The 25119-nt window shown below is 38.7% G+C and overlaps 1 protein-coding gene across 1 annotated transcript in view; it reads left to right on the plus strand.

Annotated features, from left to right (window-relative positions):
• The window catches only part of AGMO (alkylglycerol monooxygenase), a 395051-nt gene that overhangs the window by 116395 nt on the left and 253537 nt on the right, over nt 1–25119 (plus strand). Inside the window, exon 4 of the mRNA XM_005678988.3 lies at nt 14166–14269. Within this exon, the coding sequence (XP_005679045.2) occupies nt 14166–14269 (104 nt within the window). The remainder of the gene's footprint in view (nt 1–14165; nt 14270–25119) is intronic.

Here is a 25119-nt window from a genome sequence, read left to right on the forward strand (position 1 = left end):
ATAATTGTCATATTACGAGATCAGAAACAGAAAAAGGAAGCATGGGCAGAAAATGATGAATGCATTTAACAAATAGCATTTGGGTTTGACGGTCATATAGCAATGGAGTCATGCTTAGAGATTTAGAGGGTAGAATATGAGGTTACTTCTATTAGAGTAATGGAAGCTATGTTCCTGCATAACCACTTCCATCTTTCGGTGGTCAAAGAATATTCCATGAGATCTCTTCCTCCAGTAGTAGTGAGACTTATAGTCATTGATAGCCTCCTTTTAAAATCAGATATATATTCAGATTTCAGACATACATTTACTTTGCAGGTAACAGATGAAAGGGCAAAGTAACTCAACAGAGTAACAAAGAACATTCAGTTCTATGAGGTGTCAACAAGCAATAATAACATAGTGAGGAACAACAGTTCCCAAACATGTAGACCAAAAATCTGTCAGATGCAGACTGGTTTCTCAAAGACCAGTCACCGTGCTAATCTATGTCAAAATGAAACCAAAGGATACACTGACCTGTTCCAACTGGGACATCCGATCCTGATTCACTCTGGCACCTTCCATGGACACCATCACATTTCTTGCAAATTCAGTAATCTTACAGGCTTCTTACTCATTTGCAATGAAGCAGTAAAAATTAGTTTCAGAACACAAAGGCAAACGGTAAGACCAATAGAAAGCCCTTATTATTGGCAAAGAGATCGCGGTAGGTTTTTGTTGCCGTTGACAAGGATAATCTCCATCCATTCATAAGACTAAGAAAGGGAGAATAAACACACTTTGCAGCCACTTTCTAACTATGGTTTTAGTGCCTTTTTTTTTTTTTTTTTCTCCTGCTTTCCTGTCTATTCCTGACAGTCCCTGGTTGTTTTGCTTTCCCGTTCACTTCCTTAACATTGCTCTCCTTTCAAACTTTGGAGGTTAATGTGTTCTTGGATTCTGTGGCTTGTGGAGATAAATTATAGGAGTCATTATTCCAAACATAATACAGCAGAAGTTCATTGTGTCTCACCACAGGCAAGCATACTGCACAGGAGTGTTGTAGGAGTGCTTGCCAATCGTAGCGAAATCTATTGACATAAAGACAGTTCTCCCATGGTTTCTGCCTTTGGATTGTGCTAGTTTAGGTCATTATGAATGCCAAATGGATGTCATTAAATCCTCTGGACAATTCCTTGATTTTTATTCTATGCAAAGCATGTGGATTCCTTTTTGATCTGGATATATGGTAAGTCTCATGATGAAATTACTAGCAGTCCCAAAACCTAAAGCCATGATGCTACGGTTGCTGCTGCTAATCAGCACCCACGTGCACTAGAATTTGGTTTCATTCAATAGATAAGTGGCCTTTGTGAGATATAATAATTGTCAGCTTCATAATTCTTTTAAAATGTAATACTGATAACTTTGATTTCACAGGATTTTTATCTAATTCTGTCAACTTTTGGAGAGAGGGGATAGGTTTTCTATATGTGTGTGTGTGTGTGTTAGTTGCTCAGTTGTGTCCAACTTTTGCAACCCCATGAACTGTAGCCCACCAGGCTTCTCTGTCCATGGGTCTCTCCGGGCAAGAATACTGGAGTGAGTTGTCATGCCCTCCTCCAGGGGATCTTCCTGACCCAGGGATCAAACCCAGGTCTCCCACATGGCAGGCAGTTTCTTCAGCAGCTGAGCCACAAGGGGAGACCTCGCTTTTCTATAAACACAGCTAATTTTCAACAGTTGAAAGGTATGGGAGCCTCCTTTAACCAAAAATCTCTCTTTGCTTATCTATTATTATCCTAGAGATACCGGTTTTCAAGCCACTTAGTACTTTAGTACAGTAATACTTTTTCCTATGAGCGGGGAAGAGCTCCTTCCATGTATCACCAGAGATGGAATCAGAATCTTCTAGGAGATCACTTGACCTATGACCTAGAGCTGAGGTAACATCAACAGAAAAAAGAGAAATCTAGGTTAATATTTAGACTTGGCAAATCTCAGCACACAAGATGACTAGGAGCAGAGGGATGTACATGGAGAATGATGAAGCTTACAAAAGCTTTTTTTTTTTTTTTTTAGCACAAACAGATTTATTTACTAACCAAAGAGATGACCCTAATTATACCAATACTTTGAAATAGTTTAATTGTATGTGATAAAGATAATTGAACATAATAATGAAAAAAAAAACCAGCAGTATGGAGATTTGCTCATTGAACTTAGCTTGTTCATCCTTGCAACTAATTTCTGTGCAAAATGATGATGGAATTTTTACTCTATTTTTTCATAGACCTGAATATAGGTAGCACTGTTTGTAACACATATCACTACTAATTTCCCTTCTTTCAGTTTTCTTGTTATTGTGCTTTCCTTTCCATCTCATTCCTGATGTTGAACCAATGCATCATCTGTAAAGTTGCAGACAGTCTGAGTCTTTCTGCTATCAGCTGTGGTCTCTTCAAACTTCTCTCCCAGTTTACAGGAAAGCTGTGTTGTTTTCAAAGTGCTCTCAGTTTTTATGCTGAGGAAGTGTGTGCATAACAGGAGATAGCAAGAATGAAGGTTGGCGTTTTAGGAATCAGTGAACTAAAATGGACTGGAATGGGTGAATTTTACTCAGATGACCATTATATCTACTACTGTGGGCACGAATTCCTCAGAAGAAATGGAATAGCCCTAATAATCAATGAAAGAATCTGAAATACAGTTCTTAGGTACAGTCTCAAAAAGAACAGACTAATCTCTGTTTCCAAGGCAAACCATTCAACAACACAGTAATCCAAGTCTATGCCACAACCAGTAATGCTGAAGAAGCTGAATTTGAACAGTTTTCTAAAGACCTAAAAGACCTTCTAGAACTAACACCTAAAAAAGATGTCCTTTTCATTGTAGTGGACTGGAATGCAAAAGTAGGAAGTTAAGAGATACCTGGTTAACAAGTAAATTTGGCCTTGGAGTACAAAATGAAGTGGGTCAAAACCAAACAGAGTTTTGCCAAGAGAACACACCAGTCATAACAAATACCCTCTTCCAACAACACAAGAGAAGACTCTACACATGGACAGCACCAGATGGTTAATACCAAAATCAGATTGATTATATTCTTTGCAGCCAAAGATGGAGAAGATCTATACAGTCAGCAAAAACAAGACTGGGAGCTGACTGTGGCTCAGATCATGAACTCCTTATTGCCAAATTCAGACTTAAATTGAAGAAAGTGGGGAAAACCACTAGACCATTCAGGTATGACCTAAATCAAATCCTTTATGATTATACAGTGGGAGTGATAAATAGATTCAAGGGATCAGATCTGATAGACAGAGTGCCTGAGGAACTATGGATGGAGGTTTGTGACATTGTACAGGAGTCTGTGATCAAGACTATCCCCAAGAAAAAGAAATGAAAAAAGGCAAAATGGTTGTCTGAGGAGGCTTTACAAATCACTGAGAAAAGATGAGCAGTGAATGGCAAAAGAGAAAAGAAAAAAGAAAAGATATACCCATTTGAATGTAGAGTTCCAAAGAATAGCAAGGAAAGATAAGAAAGCCTTCCTCAGTGATCAAAGTAAAGAAATAGAGGAAAACAATAGAATGAGAAAGACAAGAGGTTTCTTCAAGAAAATTAGAGATACCAAGGGAACATTTCATGCAAAGATGGGCACAATAAAGGACAGAAAATGTATGGATGTAACAGAAGACAATATTAAGAAGAAGTGGCAAGAATACACATAAGCACTATACAAAAAAGATCTTCATGACCCAAATAACCACAAGGGTGTGATCACTCACCTAGAGCCAGACATCCTAGAATATGAAGTCAAGTGGGCCTTAGGAAGCATCACAAAGAACAAAGCTAGTGGAGGTGATGGAATTCCAGTTGAGCTACTTCAAATCCTGAAAGATGATGCTGTGAAAGTGCTGCACTCAATATGCCAGCAAATTTGGAAAACACAGCAGTGGCTACAGGACTGGAAAAGGTCAGCTTTTATTCCAATCCCAAAGAAAGGCAATGCCAAAGAATGCTTAAACCACTACAAAACTGTACTCATCTCACACGCTAGCAAAACAATGCTGAAAATTCTCCCAGCCAGGCTTCAACAGTATGTGAACCATGAACTTCCAGATGTTCATGCTGATTTTAGAAAAGGCAGAGGAACCAGAGATCAAATTGCCAACATCTGTTGGTCATCAAAAAAGCAAGAGAGTTTCCAGAGAAATATCTACTTCTTTATTGATTACGTCAAAGCCTTTGTATATGTGGATCACAAAAATACTGTGGAAAATTCTTAAAAGAGATGGGAATACCAGACCACATTACCTGCCTCCTGAGAAATCTGTATGCAGGTCAGGAAGCAAAAGTTAGAACTGCACGTGAAACAACAGATTGGTTCCAAATAGGAAAAGGAGTATGTCAAGGCTGGATATTGTTACTCTGCTTATTTAAATTATATGCAGAATACATCATATGAAATGCCAGGCTGGATGAAGCACAAGCTGGAATCAAGATTGCTGGGAGAAATATCAATAACCTCAGATATGCAGATGATACCATCCTTATGGCAGAAAGTGAAGAGGAACTAAAGAGCCTCTTGATGAAAGTGAAAGGAAAATTCAGCTTAAAGCTCAACATTCAGAAAACTAAGATCATGGCATCTGGTCCCATCACTTCATGGCAAATAGATGGGGAAACAGTGGAAACAATGACAGACTTTATTTTTGGGGGCTCCAAAATCACTGCAGATGGTGAGTGCAGCCATGGAATTAAAATACACTTGTTCCTTGGAAGAAAAGCTGTGAACAACCTAGACAGCATATTAAAAAACAGAGACATTACTTTTCCAACAAATGTCCATCTAGTTAAAGCTGTGGTTTCTCTAGTAGTCATGTATGGATGTGAGAGTTGGACTATAAAGAAAGCTTGAGCACCAAAGAATTGATGCTTTGAATTGTGGTGTTGGGAAGACTCTTGAGAGTCTCTTGGACTGCAGGGAGATCCAACCAGTCCATCCTAAAGGAAATCAGTCCTAAATATTCATTGGAAGGACTGATGCTGAAGTTGAAACTCCAATACTTTGGCCACCTAATGTGAAGAACTGACTCATTGGAAAAGACCCTGATGCTGGGAAAGATTGAAGGCAGGAGGAAAAGGGCACGGCAGAGGATGAGATGGTTGGATGGCATCACTGACTCGATGGGCATGAGTTTGAGGAAGCTCCAAGAGTTGCTTGTGAACAGGGAAGCCTGCATGCTGCAGTCCATGGGATTGCAAAGAGTCGGACACTATTGAGCAACTGAACTGAATATTAATCTTTATTCATTGAATGAATTTGAAATATCATCAATTTTCTCATCAATTTGATTTGCTGCCATAAGAAGTGAATGAAAGTGTGATGGTAAAATTGATGACATCACCATCAGTTCGTTGAGTAAAGAATAGAAAAATAAATGAGGATATATTCATTGTTAGGTATCTCCTTACATTTCCCATTTTGACTTCAGTTTGATAGTTTGAGTCTGTTACTATTATATTGATTACTTAGTTAACTTTTTAAGTTTTTGAAATCACTTATCAATCATGTTTATCTGTTGGGAAGAGATAGAACAAATTTCGAAGGGTTCACTTATACTCAGTATTTTCAAATTCAAAGTGACAATTATCATTCAAAAATTGGTAAGTTCAGTGCTTTATAGTGTTAGATTTACTGTAAAAAGCAAAAGGCAGTTGTGCTAATTCAAGAAGCTTAGCACCATCATTCAATAATGTGTTTTGAGCTCTGTTTGTCCTTTACTTCCTGGACATTACAAAATACATGTCAGCTGGGACCCAGAGAACTCTTGGTCCCATTCACTTGGTTCCATTTCTGAAGGAGAATGAAAAAATCCAAGATGGGGGAGAATGCCCCAAACAAATCACTGCTGAGAGAGAGAAAATTTTAAAAAGCTTTCTTTTCCTCTAATGTAAGTTTTTCCCTTTTTCTTTTCAATTTCATCTTTATTAGTTATAAAATAAAGACATTTAACTAAGTAGCTTCATAAGGCTCCTTTTAGTTCAGTTCTCATGTTCCATGTTCTGCTACACAATATGCTAAATGTTCCACAAAGTACTACTAACATGACTTTCTCGGTGCTAAACATCACTAACATATTACAAACAGGCCTAACATTTTTTCCTTTATAACTTGAAGGTTTTTCACATTATGAGTGAAGCCAGCATCATCACTCCCAGGGTGCCCCAAGAGTTCTGGCCTGTCACCCCTGAAGATTAAATAGTTATCATATAGCTGTGAACATTCCTTGTAGACCTGTGTTTATGGCTCAGATTAACCTAGAGAATTATTTCTGTCCACTTTATAGGTGATGAGATATGAGATAGAAGACTCATTTAGATATACTTTAGATGTGCGATGCATATAGAATCTATTAGCCTCTAGATTACAAGTTTATTCTGTTTGCAAATTTCTCATCATTCTGATAAGTTTCTTCAAAGTAATCTCTGTTCTTACATATACTTAAAGTATCTTTTAATAAAACTCTCAAGTATATAAATTGGGTTTCATCAAACTTAAAACACAGTGTTCTTCATAAGACACTTCATAAGGAGAAAATGTTTATGTACAGTATATATAAAGGAATCTCAAAACTCCATAATAATAAAGCAACCCAATTAAACTGAAAGCACTAATATTGAATAGAACAAAAAGACATATCAATGGCAAAAATGCACATGGAGAAGTAACTTGTCATTTGCCACTGCAGCAGTGTAGATTAAAATTTCAATGTGATAACAATATACATTTATTAGAATGTTATTAAATAAACATAAAATTAATAGTGCCAGTTCAGTTCAGTTCAGTCACTCAGTCATGTCCGACTCTTTGCGACCCCATGAATCACAGCATGCCAGGCCTCCCTGTCCATCACCAACTCCCGGAGTTCACTCAAACTCATTTGCATCGAGTCGGTGATGCCATCCAGCCATCTCATCTTCTGTCGTCCCCTTCTCCTCCTGCCCCAATCCCTCCCAGCATCAGGGGCTTTTCCAATGAGTCACCACTTCACATGAGGTGGCCAAAGTATTGGAGTTTCAGCTTTAGCATCAATCCTTCCAAAGAACACCCAGGAGTGATCTCCTTTAGGATGGACTGGTTGGATCTCCTTGCAGTCCAAGGGACTCTCAAGAGTCTTCTCTAACACCACAGTTCAAAAGCATCAATTCTTCGGTGCTCAGCTTTCTTCACAGTCCAACTCTCACACCCATACATGACCACTAGAAAAACCATAGCCTTGACTAGACAGACCTTTGTTGGCAAAGTAATATCTCTGCTTTTCAATATGCTATCTAGGTTGGTCATAACTTTCCTTCCAAGGAGTAAGCATCTTTTAATTTCATGGCTGAAGTCACCATCTGCAGTGATTTTGGAGCCCCCAAAATAAAGTCTGACACTGTTTCCACTGTTTCCGCATCTAGTGTCAGGTGCCATCAAAAATGTGGAGGACCTTTAACTCTCATTTACTGCTGGTGATAATACAAAAAGGCACTGTCGCTTGGAAAATAATTTTAATTTTGTTGACAACCTAATGTAAACGTCCCATACAGTTCAGTAATCTCACTCTTGAGTATGTACCAAAGTAAAATGAAACTATGTCCATCTGAAAAATATTCTGGAAAATTTATAGATGCTTCATTTGTAATTGCCAAATACTAGGAACATTTGAAATGTTCAACTACTAAGTGGATCAAAACAAAACAAAAACTGTGGCATATTGTACAAAGAGAATACTACTCAGCAAAAAAAGGGAACAAACTACTCATAAACACAGCAAAATGGAAGACTCTGTGATATATTATGCTAAGTGGAAGAAACCAAACTCAAAGGCCTAATACACAGTAATTCACTGATACGACATCCCTAGACAAGCAAAACTAGGGGAAAGAAGGGCTTTCCTGGTTGCTCAGTGGTTAAGTATCCTCCTGCCAAAACAGGTGTCACAGGTTCAATCCCTAGGTCGGGAAGATCCCCTGGAGCAGGAAATGGCAACCCACTCCAGTATTCTTGCCTGGAGAATCCCATGGACAGAGGAGCCTGGCAGGCTACAGCCAACGGGGTGTAAAAGAGTTCAACACGACTTAGCTAAACACCAACAACAAGTGAAAAAACACTTGGATGCTATCAGAGGATGCTAGGGACAGAGTATAAGATCAGGGAGAACTGACCAGTATATTAATGGTGCATTGCTTTGTAAATACCCATGGCTTCTCTTGCAGCTTCTGTTGGTCAGAAATCAGCAGGCAGCTTAGATGAGTGCTTCTGGTCCCCAGTCTTTCATGAGGTTGCAATTAAGTAATAAGCTAGTTCCTGGCTGCAGTGTTATCTGAAGACTCAAATTGGAGAAGATCTGCTTCCAAACTAACATACATGGTTTTGGCAAGATTTGGTTTCTCATGGAATTTGGGTTAAGCCACTTAGTTCCTTGCTAGCTGGTTAACCCGAGGCCTTTCCTAGTTCCCTGTCGTAGGTGCTTCTCCAAAAGGCAGCTTGCAACATGGCAGCCTACTTTCCTCGGACAGAGCATGTGATGTAAGAGAAAGCACCCAAGACGTCAGCCTCAGTGTTTTCATCACCTGATATCAGAAGTGACATCCCGTCACCTTTGCCAAAAGTATATTTAGCAGAAGAGCATTAGTCACTTCTGTCTGACAGTGACATTAGTCAGTTGTGTCTGACACTTTTGGATCTCTCAGTTGTGTCCAACTCTTTGCGACCCCATGAACCCACCAGGGTCCTCTGTCCATGGAATTTTCCAGGCGAGAATACTGGAGTGGGTAGCCATTCCATTCTCCAGGGGTCTTCCTGGCCCAGGGATTGAATCTGGGTCTTCTGCAGTGCAGGCAGATTCTTTACCACTGAGCCACCAGGAAAGCCCTCCATTTACTGGAAGGAAGTCACATCCAACCACATTCAAGGGAAGAGTTTATACGGGGGTTCAGTACCAGTAGACTAGAATCACTGGGGACCACCTTAGAGATTGCCTCCTGTAGGAAGCCCTCTGGATCCCATGGATTCTTATTTCACACCCAGAACACATTAAACTCTCCCAGGTTCCCCAGGAATCTCATCATCTGAATCTGGGAGCCACGTTAGAGTTAGCCTGCCATACACAAAATGGAAGAGAGAACTTTGGGGTGATCATAACTATTCCGTGTCTTTTGGAATAATAAAAACTATTCCATATCTTGATATTGACAGTGATTGCACAGTTGTATTTGTTTGATAAAAACTCAGAACTAAATATCAAAAGGGATATATTTCATTGTAAGTAAGTTGGACTTTAATAAAAAAGAAACAAGATAGCAAACTCAAGAATATAACATACATACACACATATATTACATTAAATTTTGGCCAAATTGAATGAATAGTTAATGTATAAATAAAATATATGTAAAGAAATAATATATTTTGGCAGTAGAATGTATTAATAGCATTATTATTTCTAATATCATTGAAAAGCCATAATAATATACCATGTTTTACAATCAATAATTTTCTTATAGAAAAAGAAAATTATTATTGATGACAACTTACATGAATTTTTCACTGAAAGAAGTTTATTGTGATCATATCAGTTTTTCTCTTTAACATTTGTTTTTCTTCCTTAGAACAGACAACTCATCAATTCAAATATTAGGAAAGATGAACATATTTATAAATGTACTGTTAAATGTATCTTATTTACCAAAGTACTATTGGAACAATTTTCTAAAAATGTATTTTTAAAGCCACCCTTGAAAATAATTTACTTCCTATATTTCTTGTTTTCCCCAATTCTGAAAAGTAACAGAGGTAAGACAGTGGGATCCAGTTACTGTAACCTGTTTATACAGCTGTACTTCATTGAATGAAGGCTTGTGTTACACACAGTTTTTGATAGGAAGTCAATGCTTTTAAAACAACTATAGAGACAGGTCTTTAACCTCCACACTGGTAGATTCTTTGTTCCACCATTTAGCTTCTGTGGAGGTTATAAGAAGGTAGTTCCAATACATATTATTGCCATCTAATCAAATCATCTACTTAGCTCATCCACTTATGAACTTGAAGCATAGATACATTATGATGAATTTTTTACACAAATTCTGAAAGGTCCAGTGAAATAGTTTTGATTTGTAGTGAAGTTTCTTTGTGATACATTCTGAAATGTTCAATAATGAATATGTTCTAAAGAGAAAATGGTGTTTAGATGTCTTCAAATGTTGAATCTATAAGAAGCTTTAAAAGATTTAGTATGTTCATTAGATTTATTATCTCTTAATAGTACTCCATACAACATCTGAAGATTTTGAATGTCATGGGATTCTTTGTACCTCTCTTATTCATAGTTATACAGGCTAATCAATAAACCACAGATTTAGGTTCTAGGTTATTTCAGGGATTATGCCTGGGAAGTTTAAGGTCATTATGGTGGAATACTTCTTATTTGTGTAGGAATAGTTTCCTTCATTACTTGAGTAGAAATATAGGGTCATTACTAGGAATGATTAAAAAAGTGTGGACTGATTAGAATCTACATTAGATATAAACTGATGTCCTGTGAAAATACTTGGCCTCACTTGAAAATATATGAGTTGAATAGAAATGACTTCTGATAAGCCTATCCATAATCCTGTTCATAATTTCATTCTCACAGAATTAAATATTTCTTATATTTCATTGGTTTACCAAAACTCTTTTTGCACATTTTATTTGGTAACTCCCTATATAGATTGTGTGGATCACAATAAACTGGAAAATCCTGAAAGAGATGGGAATACCAGACTACCTGACCTGCCTCTTAAGAAATCTGTATGCAGGTCAGGAAGCAACAGTTAGAACTGGACATGAAACAACAGACTGGTTCCAAATAGGAAAAGGAGTCCATCAAGGCTGTATATTGTCACCCTGCTTATTTAATGTATATGCAGAGTATATCATGAAAAACGCTGGGCTGGATGAAGCACAAGCTGGAATCAAGATTGCCAGGAGAAATATCAATAACCTCAGATATGCAGATGACACCATCCTTATGGCAGAAAGTGAAAAAGAACTAAAGAGTCTCTTGATGAAAGTGAAAGAGGAGAGTGAAAAAGTTGGCTGAAAGCTCAACATTCATAAAACTAAGGTCATGGCACCCAGTCCCATCACTTCATGGCAAATAGATGGGGAAACAGTGGAAATAGTGGCTGACTTTGTATTTTTGGGTTCCAAAATCACTGCAGATGGTGATTGCAGTCATAGGTAGACTACAGTCCATGGGGTCACAAAGAGTCGGACATGACTGAGTGACTTCACTTTCACTTTACTTCTTGGAAGGAAAGTTATGACCAACCTAGACAGCATATTAAAAAGCAGAGACATTACTTTGTCAACAAAGGTCCGTCTAGTCAAAGCTATGGTTTTTCCAGTAGTCATGTATGGATATGAGAGTTGGACTATAAAGAAAGCTGAGTGCTGAAGAATTGATTCTTTTGAACTGTGTTGTTGGAGAAGACTCTTGAGAGTCCCTTGGACTGCAAGGAGATCCAACCAGTCCATCCTAAATGAAATAAGTCCTAATTATTCATTGGAAGGACTGATTTTAAAGCTGAATCTCCAATACTTTGGCCAACTGATGCAAAGAACTGACTCATTAGAAAAGACCCTGATGCTGGGAAAGATTGAGGGCAGGAGGAGAAGGGATGACAGAGGATGAGATGGTTGGATGGCATCACTGACTCAATGGGCATGAGTCTGAGTAAACTCTGGGAGTTGGTGATATACAGGGAGGCCTGGCGTGCTGCGGTTCATGGGGTCGCAAAGAGTCGGACATGACTGAGCAACTGAACTAAACCATATAGATTGTGGCTTCCCTGATAGCTCAGTTGGTAAAGAATCCGCCTGCAGTGCAGGGGACCCCATTTCTATCCCTGAGTTGGGAAGATCCCCTGAGAAGGGAAAGTCTACCCACTCCAGTATTCTGGCCTGGAGAATTCCGTGTAGTGTATAGTCTATGGGGTCACAGAGACAACTGAGCCACTTTCACTTTATATAGAATGCTCACAGAGCTTTCATTTGCTAAATGAAAGCTTTTTCTTGGCTAAGAAAAGCCCACAAGGATTGACTATATTTATGTCTATCTCTCCATATATCCATGTTTTTCATTAAAACTCTAACAAATTATTCTGTCATGTGCTATGTATTTTAACGTGTGTGTGTGTCCATGCTAGCTGCTTCAGTCTTATCCAACTCTTTGTGACCCTATGGACCATAGCCCACCATGCTTCTCTGTCCATGGGATTCTCCAGGCAAGAATACTTGAGTGGGTTGCTATGCCCTACCCCAGGGGATATTCCTGACCTAGGGATCTAACCCTAGGTCTGTAGAGGTTATAAAAAGGTTGTCCCAATACATATTATTATGCATCTCCATGTCTCCAGCATTAGCAGATGGGTTCTTTATAACTCTGACTATGTGGCAATTGCAAAGACTAATAAATCAGTATTTCTACTCTTCAGTTCAGTTGCTCAGTCGTGTCCGACTCTTTCCGACCCCATGAATCCCAGCACGCCAGGCCTCCCTGTCCATCACCAACTCCTGGAGTCCACCCAAACCCATGTCCATTGAGTCGGTGATGCCATCCAACCATTTCATCTTCTGTTGTCCCCTTCTCCTGCCCTCAATCTTTCCCAGCATCAGGGTCTTTTCAAATGAGTCAGTTCTTTGCATCAGGTGGCCAAAGTATTGGAGTTTCAGCTTCAGCACCAGTCCTTCCAGGGAATATTCAGGACTGACTTTCTTCAGGATGGACTGGCAGGATGGAGATCCCTTGGATCTCCTTGCAGTCCAGGGGACTTTCAAGTGTCTTCAGGATGGACTGGCAGGATGGAGATCCCTTGGATCTCCTTGCAGTCCAAGGGACTTTCAAGGGTCTTCTCCAACACCACAGCTCAAAAGAATCAATTCTTCAGCACTCAGCTTTCTTCACAGTCCAACTCTCACATCCATACATGACCACTGGAAAAACCATAGCCTTGACTAGACGGACCTTTGTTGACAAAGTAACGTCTCTGCTTTTTAATATGCTGTCTAGGTTAGTCATAACTTTCCACTCTTAGGTTCACTGTTAAGTTCCCATGCATCCAAACCTTTTTTTTTTTTTAACTTTCCATGTATGCTGGCAGGGATAACTATTGTGTTGTATTCTATCTTCTATATTTGTAGCAAAGGACAAAATTTAAATTATTTAACTAAGAACATACTTTCTTCTAATAATATAAAATATATGGAATTTTGATATATAATTCTGATAGAAAATGAAATAATGAGGACAAAATGAAAAATATGGGCTTGTTTTTTAAATTCTATACATTTAGATGGTCTTTAGAGAGGCATATTGCTGCAGAAAAAACAAACAACTATCTTTCGGATTTATATGAATTTCAAGACAGTATGAGGGCAATTTGAATAATGGTTAATGAAAATTAAATGTTTGCATTTTCTTTTTTTGAGAATAAACAGAAGTTATGTAGGACAGTTTTAGAAATGGTAAAGTGTTTGGTGAGATATGGGAAGAAATATATGTAACTATTAGTTACTAATATGTATAGCTATAAATGAAACTGAAACGTTAAATCTTAGGGCCAAATATTATTCTCCATTGTCTCTTACTCCAATAGACAGATTTTGAAATTTATTACAAAGCCATTAGGGGAGAATATGGTATAATATTTCATTTTTAAATTTATACACCATTTCTCTCATCAGAGTATTTTTCTTTAATTAGAAATATGTTATCACATGCTGAAAAATCATCACAGTGCATTGACTGTTTTGTTCAAACATTACAAGTTAGCTTTTATGATCTGTTATATTGTAATATGTTAGCAAAGTGTAAATTTTGGAAGTCATTTCAGTTTGCTGGAGGCATTTAATTATATCGTATACACTATACATATTTATTGGCTATGTTTCAGTTTTGTTTATAATTTATTTCCTCTCTGCTTCCAAAAATGATTCAAGGCAGCTTATTTTAATTATATTGGTCTGCTTTTCCAGAGATATTCCAGACTTTTCTTTCTCATTCAATAGAGCAGCATACACAACTGAAAATGGAAGTCGCTTTGTTCTTATTCTCATGGCTCATTTCAAATTATGTGTTTTGCAGAGGTTAACATTATGTGGGCTGGTCACCAAACACACCACAGTTCTGAAGGCTATAACTTATCCACAGCACTGAGACAATCCGTCCTCCAAATTTACACTTCCTGGGTAAGTTTACAAAACTGAATTTATGTGATAATATAATTTCATTCAGTCACAGCTGTTCCTATTTCTTATTCTGAGTAAATGAATGGAAGGTGTTTTGCTAAAACACTTCTTTCCCCTCTATAAGGCCAGAGACTGAAGTGTTTCTTTCTCTTCTGTTAGGCCAGACACATAAGAAGCAAGTGGTGTTGTCCAAAGGTACTCTTTTTTTTTTGACAGCCCAAAACTCACTCTGAGGTGTTTGGAAAGGTGAGAAAGTGTCTGGCTAATCCTTATTTACTGACAACAAAGAAGCTAATAGCAATAGCACTAATTAGTAACAATTAGTAATAGAGTACTCTTGCCTGGAGAGTCCCATGGACAGAGGAGCCTGGTGGGCTTCAGTCCATGGAGTCGCAAAGAGTTGGACGTGACTGAGCGACTTCACTTTCACTTTTCACTTTCATTCATTGGAGAAGGAAATGGCAACCCACTCCAGTGTTCTTGCCTGGAGAATCCCAGGGACGGGGGAGCCTGATGGATGCTGTCTATGGGGTCGCACAGAGTCGGACATGACTGAAGCGACTTAGCAGCAGCAGCAGCAGCAGCAGTAACAGAATACTAGTAGCTCCAGAAAGATGAAGCAACTGGGCCAAAGTGGAAACAACACTCAGTTGTGGATGTTTCTGGTGGTGAAAGTAAAATCCAATACCGTAAAGAACAATATTGCATAGGAACCTGGAATGTTAGGTCCGTGAATCAAGGTAAATTGGTAGTGGTCAAGAAGGAGATGAAAAGAGTGAACATTGACATCTTAGGAATCACTGAACTAGAATGAATGGGAATGGGCAAATTTAATTCAAATAACCATTATATCTACTAATGTGGGCAAGAATCCCTTAGGAGAAATGGAGTAGCCCTAATAGTAGACAAAAGAGTCCAAAATGCAGTACTTAGGTGCAATCTTGAAAACAACAGAATGATCTTGGTTCATTTCCAAGGCTGACCATTCAACAACACAATAATCTATCTATGCCCCAACCACTGATGGTAAAAAAGCTGAAGTTGACTAGTTCTATGAAGACCTATAAGACCTTCTAGATCTAATACCAAAAAAGATGTCCTTTTCATCATAGATCGGGATTGGAATGCAAAAGTAGGAAGACAAGATAATTGGAGTAACAGCAAGTTTGGCCTTGGAGTACAAAATGAAGCAGGGAAAATGCTAACAGAGTTTTGCCAAGAGAACCCACTGGTCATAGCAAACACCCTTGTCCAACAACAAAAGAGACAACTGTATACATGGACATCATCAGATGGTCAATACTGAAATCAGACTGATTATATTCTTTGCAGCTGAAGCTGGAGAAGCTCTATACAGTCAGCAGAAACAAGACTTGGAGCCGACTATGGCTCAGATCATGAGCTGCTGCTGCTAACTGCTGCTAAGTCACTCCAGTCATGTCCAACTCTGTGCGACCCCAGAGACGGCATCCCATCAGGCTCCCCCGTCCCTGGGATTCTCCAGGCAAGAACACTGGAATGGGCTGCCATTTCCTTCTCCAATGCATGAAAGTGAAAAGTGAAAGTGAAGTCGCTCAGTCGTGTCCGACTCTTAGCGACCCCATGGACTGCAGCCTACCAGGCTCCTCTGTCCATGGGGTTTTCCAGGCAAGAGTACTGGAGTGGGGTGCCATTGCCTTCTCCGCAGATCATGAGCTCCTTATTGCAAAATTCAGAATTAAATTGAAGAAAGTGGGGAAAACCACTAGACCATTCAGGTATGACCTAAATCAAATCCCTCTTGATTATACAGTGGAGTTGATGAATAGATTCAAGAGTTTAGATCTGGTAGACAGAATGCCTGAAAAAATATGGAAGAGGTTCATAATGTTGTACATGAGTCAGTGACCAAAACCTTTCCACAGAAAAAGAAATGCAGGAAAACAAAGTGATTGTTTGAGGAGGCTTTGCATATAGCTGAGAAAAGAAGAGAAGCAAAAAGTAAGGGAAAAAAGGAGAGAAATATCCAACAGTATGCAGAGTTATAGAGAACAGCAAGGGGAGATAAGAAGGCCTTTTAAAATGAGCAATGCAAAGAAATAGAGGAAAACAATAGAATGGGAGAGATTTCTACAAGAAAAATGGAGATATCAAGGGGACATTTCATATAAGGATGGGCACAATAAGGGACAGAAATAGTAAGGAACTAACAGAAGCAGAAGAGATTAAGAACAGGTGGCAAGAGTACACAGAAGAACTATACCAAAAAGGTCTTAATGACCAGGATAACCATGATGGTGTGGTCACTCATCTAGAGCCAGGTACCCTGGAGTATGAAGTCAAGTGGACTTTAGAAAGCATCATTACAAACAAAGTTAGTGGAGGTGATGGAATTCCAGTGGAGCTATTTCAAATCCTCAAGGATGATGTTGTTAGAGTGCTGCACTCAATATGCCAATACGCCAGCAAATTTGGAAAACTCAGCAGAGGCCACAGGATTGGAACAGGTCAGTTTTCATTCCCATCCCAAAGAAGGGCAAAGCCAAAGAATGTTCAAACTATATTACAATTGTGCTCATTTCACATCCTAGTAAAGTTATGCTCAAAATCCTTCAAGCTAGGCTTTCAGCTGTATGTGAACCAAAAACTTCCAGATGTTCAACCTCAATTTAGAAAAGGCAGAGGAGCCAGAGATCAAATTGCCAGCATTCACTGAATCATAGAGAAAGCAAGGGGATTCCAGAAAAAATCTGCTTTTACATGAAAGCCTTTGACTTAGTGGATCACAACAATTAGTGGGAAATTCTTAAGGAGAAGGAAATACCAGACCACTCTCCCTATCTCCTGAGAAACCTGCATGCAGGTCAAAAAGGAACAGTTAAACCCTTGCATGAAACACCTGACTGGTTTAAACTCTGGAAAGGAATATGACAAGGTTGTATATTGTCTTCCTGTTTATTTAACTTGTATGCAGAGTACATCTGACAAAAGGCAGGGCTGGATGAATTACAAGCTGGAATCAAGATTGCTGGGAGAAATATCACCAACCTCAGATATACAGATGATACCACTCTAATAGCAGAAAATGAAGAGGAACTAAAAAGCCTTTTGATGAGGGTAAAAGACAAGAGTGAAATAGCTGGCCTAAAACTCAATGTTGAAAAAACTAAGATCATAGCATCCTGTCCCATCACTTCATGAGAAATAGATGGGGCAAAAGTGGAAGTAATGAGAGATTTTCTTTTCTTGAGCTCCAAAATCACTATGGACAATGACTGAAGCCATGAAATTAAAAGATGCTTGCTCCTTATAAGGGAAGCTATGACAAACCTAGCCAGCATATTAAAAAGAGAGACATCACTTTACCAACAAAGGTCCATAGTTTTTCCAGCATGTATGGATGTGAGAGTTGGATCATAAAGAAGACTGAGCACCATAGAACTGACTCTTTTGAACTGTGATGCTGGAGAAGACTCTTGAGAGTCCCTTAGACTGCAAGAAGATCAAACCAGTTAATCCTAAAAATGAAGTCGCTCAGTCATGTCTGACTCTTTGCAACCCCATGGACTGTAGTCTACCAGGCTCCTCCGTCCATGGGATTTTCCAAGCAAGAATACTGGAGTGGGTTGCCATTTCCTTCTCCAGGAGATCTTCCCAACCCAGGGATTGAACCCCGGTCTCCCGCATTGTAGGAAGATGCTTTACCGTCTGAATCACCAGGGAAGTCTAGTTAATCCTAAAGGAAATCAATATTGGAAGGACTGATGCTGAAGCTGAAACTCCAATATTTTGACCACCTGATGTAAATAGCCAGCTCATTGGAAAAGACCCTGATGCTGGGAAAGATTGAGAGCAGGAGAAGAAGAGGGCAACAGAGGATGACATGGTTGGATGGAATCACCAACGCAATGGACATGAATTTGAGCAAGCTCCAGGAGTTGGTGATGGATAGGGAAGCCTGGTGTGCTGCAGTCCACAGGGTCACAGGGAGTCTTGCATGATTTAGCAACTGAACAACAACAAGAACAAGGAGCATGATATACTGACTGTGTATCTCAATTCAAATATGTGCAAAGATTTCATTAGAAATTTAAAAAAAACAGTTGTTAAAAAAACCAGTTCCCAATTCTGCATGCTGAAATAAAATCCAAGTAAATCTTTTGCTTTTTATTTACATATTAGGGCGGTTAGTATAATGCTCAACAGAAAATTTGGCTCCATAATATTTTAAAACAAGGAAATGACAAGACTAATGAATATCAGAAATTGCGTCTAGTTCTAAGGTTCTTTTGAGTCATTGGACAAACCTGATCTACCTACTATCAGACATCTGTGATTCTCTCTTCAACTCTTGCATTAATAGCTATCTAAAATACTGCTACTAAAATGCACCTTGAGCTGGAATGTCAAAATTATCAATGTACAAGGGTATTCATCAATAGCTTTTACTAACTATAAATTTTAATGAACTAATATTTGTATGGTTCTCGATAGCTTGCATGATATACACCATTTATTGAATATTTTCCATGTGCCAGGCAATCTTCTAAGACCTCTTCACATATTAATTTGTTTGATCTTTCTGGCACAGGTACTGTTATAGCTCTCATTTCAAAATGATAGCTGACTCCACAGTTCAGTAACAAAACTAGTAAAGGGTGGGGTAGAATTTGAACTCATTCACCCTGGCTGCAACGATCTTAACCTCTACACTGAATCCTCTTCTGTCTGCCTTTGTATTGCCTTTCACTTTTGTCATCTCCTTTGATCCTCACAAATAAACCCCATGCTATACTAGATCAAGTATTACTATTATCAAGACCTTTAGATCAATGAGGTTAATTACACAGCTAGTAAGTGACAAAGCCCCATGTTTGTAATCAGATGCCTCACATGGTCCGTAGAAAGATAAACTTGCATGTGTTCTGACCCAAACAGATGCATAGGCCATACAATTGGATAAGCCAATGATGGTACTAATGCGTGTGCTGAAATGGATATTGAAAGAAATCAACCCCCACCTCCCCGCAGCAGTGCACCTATGTTATAGCCTATAATTTCTTAAGCCTGTTGTCACCAAGTACCACAAACAGGGTGATTTAGAACAGCAGAATTTTATTGTTCCACTATTCTGGAGGCCAGAAGTTTGAAACCAGTGTTGGCAGGGTCAGCTCCTAGGGGAGAGGCTGTTCCAGTCCTTTCTCCTAGGTTCCCCAATCTTGGGGAAATCATGGGGGTCCAATTTCACATGGGGGGTCTTCCTGCATCTGGGTTCAAACTTTTTTTAATAAAGACACAAGTCATACTTGCAATGGCACCCCACTCCAGTACTCTTGCCTGGAAAATCCCATGGGTGGAGGAGCCTGATAGGCTGCAGTCCATGGGGTCATGAAGAGTTCGACACGACTGAGCAACTTCACCTTCACTTTTCACTTTCATGCATTGGAGAAGGAAATGGCCACCCACTGCAGTGTTCTTGCCTGGAGAATCGCAGGGACTGGGGAGCCTGGTTGGCTACCGTCTATGAGGTCGCACAGAGTCGGACACAACTGAAGCGACTTAGCAGCAGCAGCAGCAGTCATACTCGATTAGGAGCTCACCCTACTCCATTATGAGAACCTCTTAACTAATCACATCTGCAGTGATCCTATTTCCAAATAAGGTCACATACTGAGGTATTTAGGGAATAGGATTTCAACACATGGACTTTAGAGAGAAATGATTCCATCTATAGCAAGCTCTAAGCAATATAGATGAAAAAGATAGATAGGTATTTCCCCTCTCATATCTTCTGTAGCTTGTTCTGGAACTCTAGATGGTTAAATGTAGAAGAAAATGCTCTCTCTTACACAGCTATATATAGCTCAAGTTGTTCAGGGCTTCAGTGAATGGAGGAAAGGACAGGCCTTTGACTATGGAGGGAAATAGTGTCCACCCTCCCTTCTTAGGGAATAGCTGCATTGATGCAAACTTCTATTAACCTGTACAAAATAGACTGAACATATGACTGGTTAAAATAATAACCTCAAAGATATTTATTCTCTCCTGATGTATATCTTACTCTGTGCATAATGACAACTCAAACCTCTAGTATTTGCATTTTGGAGGAGAAAGTCTCCAAGAAATGATGTAGCTGTGCTGGAAGTTGCTCGAGGGAAATATGTTAGTGAGTTAATTACCTGAGCAATTGTCAGAGGAAAATTTTTATCTGAGCATCATAGATTTCATAAGTAGAAAAAACCTGCTGCTGCTGCTAAGTCATTTCAGTCGTGTCTGACTCTGTGCGACCCCATAGACAGCAGCCCACCAGGCTCCCCCGTCCCTGGGATTCTCTAGGCAAGAACATTGGAGTGGGTTGCCATTTCCTTCTCCAATGCATGAAAGTGAAAAGTGAAAGTGAAGTCACTCAGTCATGTCCGACTCTTGGTGACCCCATGGACTGCAGCCTACCAGGCTCCTCCATCATGGGATTTTCCAGGCAAGAATACTGGAGTGGGGTGCCACTGCCTTCTCCAAGAAAAAACCTGGGAGATATATACTTAAATCATCCATTTAAATATATTATATTTAAACATATTACATATATTTAAATAATCTATTTTTTATAGCCTCAAAATAAATCTCAGGGGAGCCCACTGAGATATCATACAATATCATACAATATTGAACACTGTCATTTGGAATTTGAATTCAGGCATCTGACTCCCATCTTTAACCTGGCTTAGTTTATGTCCTTTCCCCTATTAAGGTAAAACATCCAAAAATACAGATTATTGAAAATCTAAGTGAAATGTAGGTTCACATTTATTTATTGCCGGACTATATTCCCTTTATAACCTCATATCACTTTGCCACAGACACAGAAAATATGCTGAATAAATAAACTAGCCTTGGGAATGCATCACAAGTTGCCAATCTGGGGTGGAGATGGGGAGGAAGAAAGGATGTGCAGTATGAGACATGAAAGGAAGGGATTGTAAATCAGCCTGGGTTCTTGGTTAATATTTGTAGGTGTGTTTGAAGATAACTTAGATGGTCTGTGATGGTTGTCACTCTACAATAGGTCTTTCTGCACATTAAAATCAAAAAGAGCTGTCAGCTCTCTTCACTTTCTTTGAGTCTTTTGTAGGATTGTCTTCATTGACACAGCTACATAAGGCATATAATTTGGTAGTTACTAAGGTAACAAGATATTTTAGAGCCCTTAATAAACTGATTTGTGAAGTGAAAGGCAAGATTAAGCTCAGAGTATTTTCTTTTATATTACTATGAAAATTAGGGTGGTAGGGCTGTCATTTAAAGTAGTTTAAGATGAGAATTGAAAATTCAAGAATTTATAACATACTTTTTGCATTTTTAAAACCCAGTTTTGGCTAATTTAACATTACTCATCCCCAAAGAGCTACAATCAGTGGAGTACCATTCCCTCCCTCAAATTATTGATTCATTTTTTATTGAAGTATAAAACAATATAATATGTTACAAGTATACAAAATAGTGATTTACAATTGTAAAAGTTATAATCAATTTATAGTTGTTGTAAAATATTGGCTTTATTTCCTGTATTGTAGAATATATCTGTGTAGTTTATTTTGTACATTATAGTTTATACCCCTTAGTCCCCTATCCCTATGTTGCCCCTTCTGCAGTTTAAGTGAGGCTTATTTATTATATAATTAAATATATGGTTTTACTTGCTATTCAGTCTTTTATTATATGTCTTAATATAATGCATTTAATATGATAGTCTCTTCACTTTGCAAATAGTAAAATGTGTCTAGACTCATGAATATTGTGTAATATATACTAGGGTCAGGATTAACATCTCATTTTATTCCCACTTTATAAATAAAATAATCTGAAAGCTACAGCTTTATATTGAAAACTTAGCTTTAGAAGTGCTCAGAAAATAAAAGAATGGCATCAGTCAGGGGGATACAGGAGCCAACTTGAAGGAGCTCCCAATGGCCATAATGCAAAACAATTTAATATGTAACATTGTATGAAGTCATAATCCAAAGTATAAAATGAATACATTTGAAATCAGTCTGCAGTGACATGTGAAAATGAAGGTGACTGTTGCTCAGTTGTATCTGACTTTTTATGACCCCATGGACTGTAGCCCACCAGGCTCCTCTGTTCATGGGATTCTCCAGGCAAGAATACTGGAGTGGGTTGCCATGCTCTCCTCCAGGGGATCTTCCCAACTCAGAAGCAAACCTGTGTCTCCTGCATTGTAGGCAGATTCTTTACCATCTGAGCCACCAGGGAAGCCCCTGTATTTCATATACATTTGAAATCAGTCCACAATGACATAGATCAATGATTGAATACATAAATAAATAGTAGCAAACAAACAGAAAATGAAATACCCTAAAGAATTTGAAATGATATCTGTAGATAATGCCCCCTTCCAGGAAACTGGGATTAATGCCCGATTTATCCCTTTTACCCTTGGACTTCACTCTATTTATATATTTAATTTTTATGCTATGGTGTACAGCCTGTGGGATCGTAGTTCCACAACCAGGGATGGAAACTGTCCCCGCTGCAGTGGGAGTACAGAGTCTTAATCACTGAATCACCCGGGAAGTCCCTGGGCTCTACTTTAAAAACACCTTTACAAAGAATAGAGTATGGAAAGGGGACAAAATCTGGGTTGGGAATTTAACTTTACAGTGAAGAAACTTACCAATCAATAAATCAAAGATCAATGTTAACATCAGCAGTGACATCTTAGTAGCAGGTACCATTTGATAAGATGTGATAAAAAATACATGCTGGTACCCTATGACAAGATGCATGGGAATGAGTATTCACCCCCATGGTCTCTGTCACCAAAACCCATAACCCCGGTCTAACCATCAGAAAAGACACGTGTCAATCTCAAATTGAGTGACATTCTACAAAAATACCTAGCCAAGATTTGAAAGTGTAAAGGTTATGAAGCACAAAGAATGTCTGAGAAACAATCACAGATCAGAGGAGGCTATAAGATAAAAACTAAATGTAATATTTTATCTTAGATGGATCCTAAAGTAGAAAAAGCATGTTAATGGGGAAAAAACAGAACTAGTGAAGCTTAAATAAGGTGTGGAGTTTAGTTAGAAGTAATGAATGGCTGTCAATTCCTTAATTGTTTTGATGCAGTTTAGTAATATATTAACAATAGAGAGATTGGGGTGAGAATATGTGGCAACTTCCTATTTTTGCAACCCTTTTGCAAGTATAAAACTATTATAAAACAAATAATTTATAAAAAGATAGAATCACATTTCCATACCTACATTTTCAAACTCAGGGCCATGATAAATCATATACTGACTCAAGAAAAAAACAATGTACACCTAGTCATTACCAATAGACGTTGATTCCTAGGACCCCCTAGAATATCATGAAGATCACTGATTCAGCCATGCTATTTTATTTTATTTTAATTGGAAGTTAATTACTTTACAATATTGTGGTGGTTTTTGCTATACATTCACATGAATCAGCCATGGGTGTATATGCGTTCAGCATCCTGACCTTCCCTCCCATCTTCTTCCCAATCCATCCCTCAAGGTCATCTCAGTACACTAGCCCTGAGCACCCTGCCTCATGCATCGAACCTGGACTGGCGATCTATTTCACATGTGATAATATTCATGTGTCAATGCTATTCTCTCAAATCATCCCACCCTCGCCTTCTCCCACAGAGTCCAACAGTCTGTTCTTTACGTCTGTGTCTCTTTTGCTGTCTCGCATATAGGGTCATCATTACCATCTTTCTAAATTCCATATATATATACATTAATATACTGTATTGGTGTTTTTCTTTCTGACTTACTTCGCTCTGTATAATAGGCTCCAGCTTCATCCACCTCATTAGAACTGCTTCAAATGCATTCTTTTTAATAGCTGAGTAATATTCCATTGTGTATATGTACCACAGCTTTCTTATCCATTTGTCTGCCAGTGGACATCTAGGTTGCTTCCATATCCTGGCTATTGTAAACAGTGCTGCAGTGAACACTGGGGTACACGTGTCTCTTTCAGTTCTGGTTTCCTCGGTGTGTATGCCCAGCCGTGGGATTGCTGGGTCGTATAGCAGTTCTATTTGCCACTGTTCTCCACACTGTTCTCTATAGTGGCTGTACTAGTTTGCATTCCCACCAACAGCGTAAGAGGGTTCCTTTTTCTCTGCACCCTCTCCAGCATTTATTGTTTGTAGACTTTTGGATTGCAGACATTCTGACCAGTGTGAGATGGTACCTCATTGTGGTTTTGATTTGCATTTCTCTGATAATGAGTGATGTTGAACATCTTTTCATGTGTTTGTTAGCCATCTGTATGTCTTCTTTGGAGAAGTGTCTGTCTAGTTCTTTGGCCCATTTTTTGACTGAGTCGCATATTTTTCTGCAATTGAGCTGCAGGAGTTGCTTGTATATTTTTGAGATTAATTCTTTGTCCTTTGCTTCATTTGCTATTATTTTCTCCCATTCTGAAGGCTGTCTTTTCACCTTGCTTATAGTTTCCTTTGTTGTGCAAAAGCTTTTACTTAGGTCCCACTTGTTTATTTTTGCTTTTATTTCCAGTACTCTGGGAGGTGAATCATAGAGAATCCTGCTACGATTTATGTCAGAGAGTGTTTTGCCTATGTTTTCCTCTAGGAGTTTTATTGTTTCTGGTCTTACATTTAAATCTTTAATCCATTTTGAGTTTATTTTTGTTTATGCTGTTAGAAAGTGTTCTAGTTTCATCCTTTTACAAGTGGTTGACCAGTTTTCCCAGCACCACTTGTTAAAGAGATTGTCTTTTCTCCATTGTATATTCTTGCCTCCTTTGTTGAAGATAAGGTGTCCGTAGGTGCGTGGATTTATCCTTGGGCT

This window comes from Capra hircus, chromosome 4, assembly GCF_001704415.2.
Source record: "Capra hircus breed San Clemente chromosome 4, ASM170441v1, whole genome shotgun sequence".
NCBI classification, from domain to species: domain Eukaryota; kingdom Metazoa; phylum Chordata; class Mammalia; order Artiodactyla; family Bovidae; genus Capra; species Capra hircus.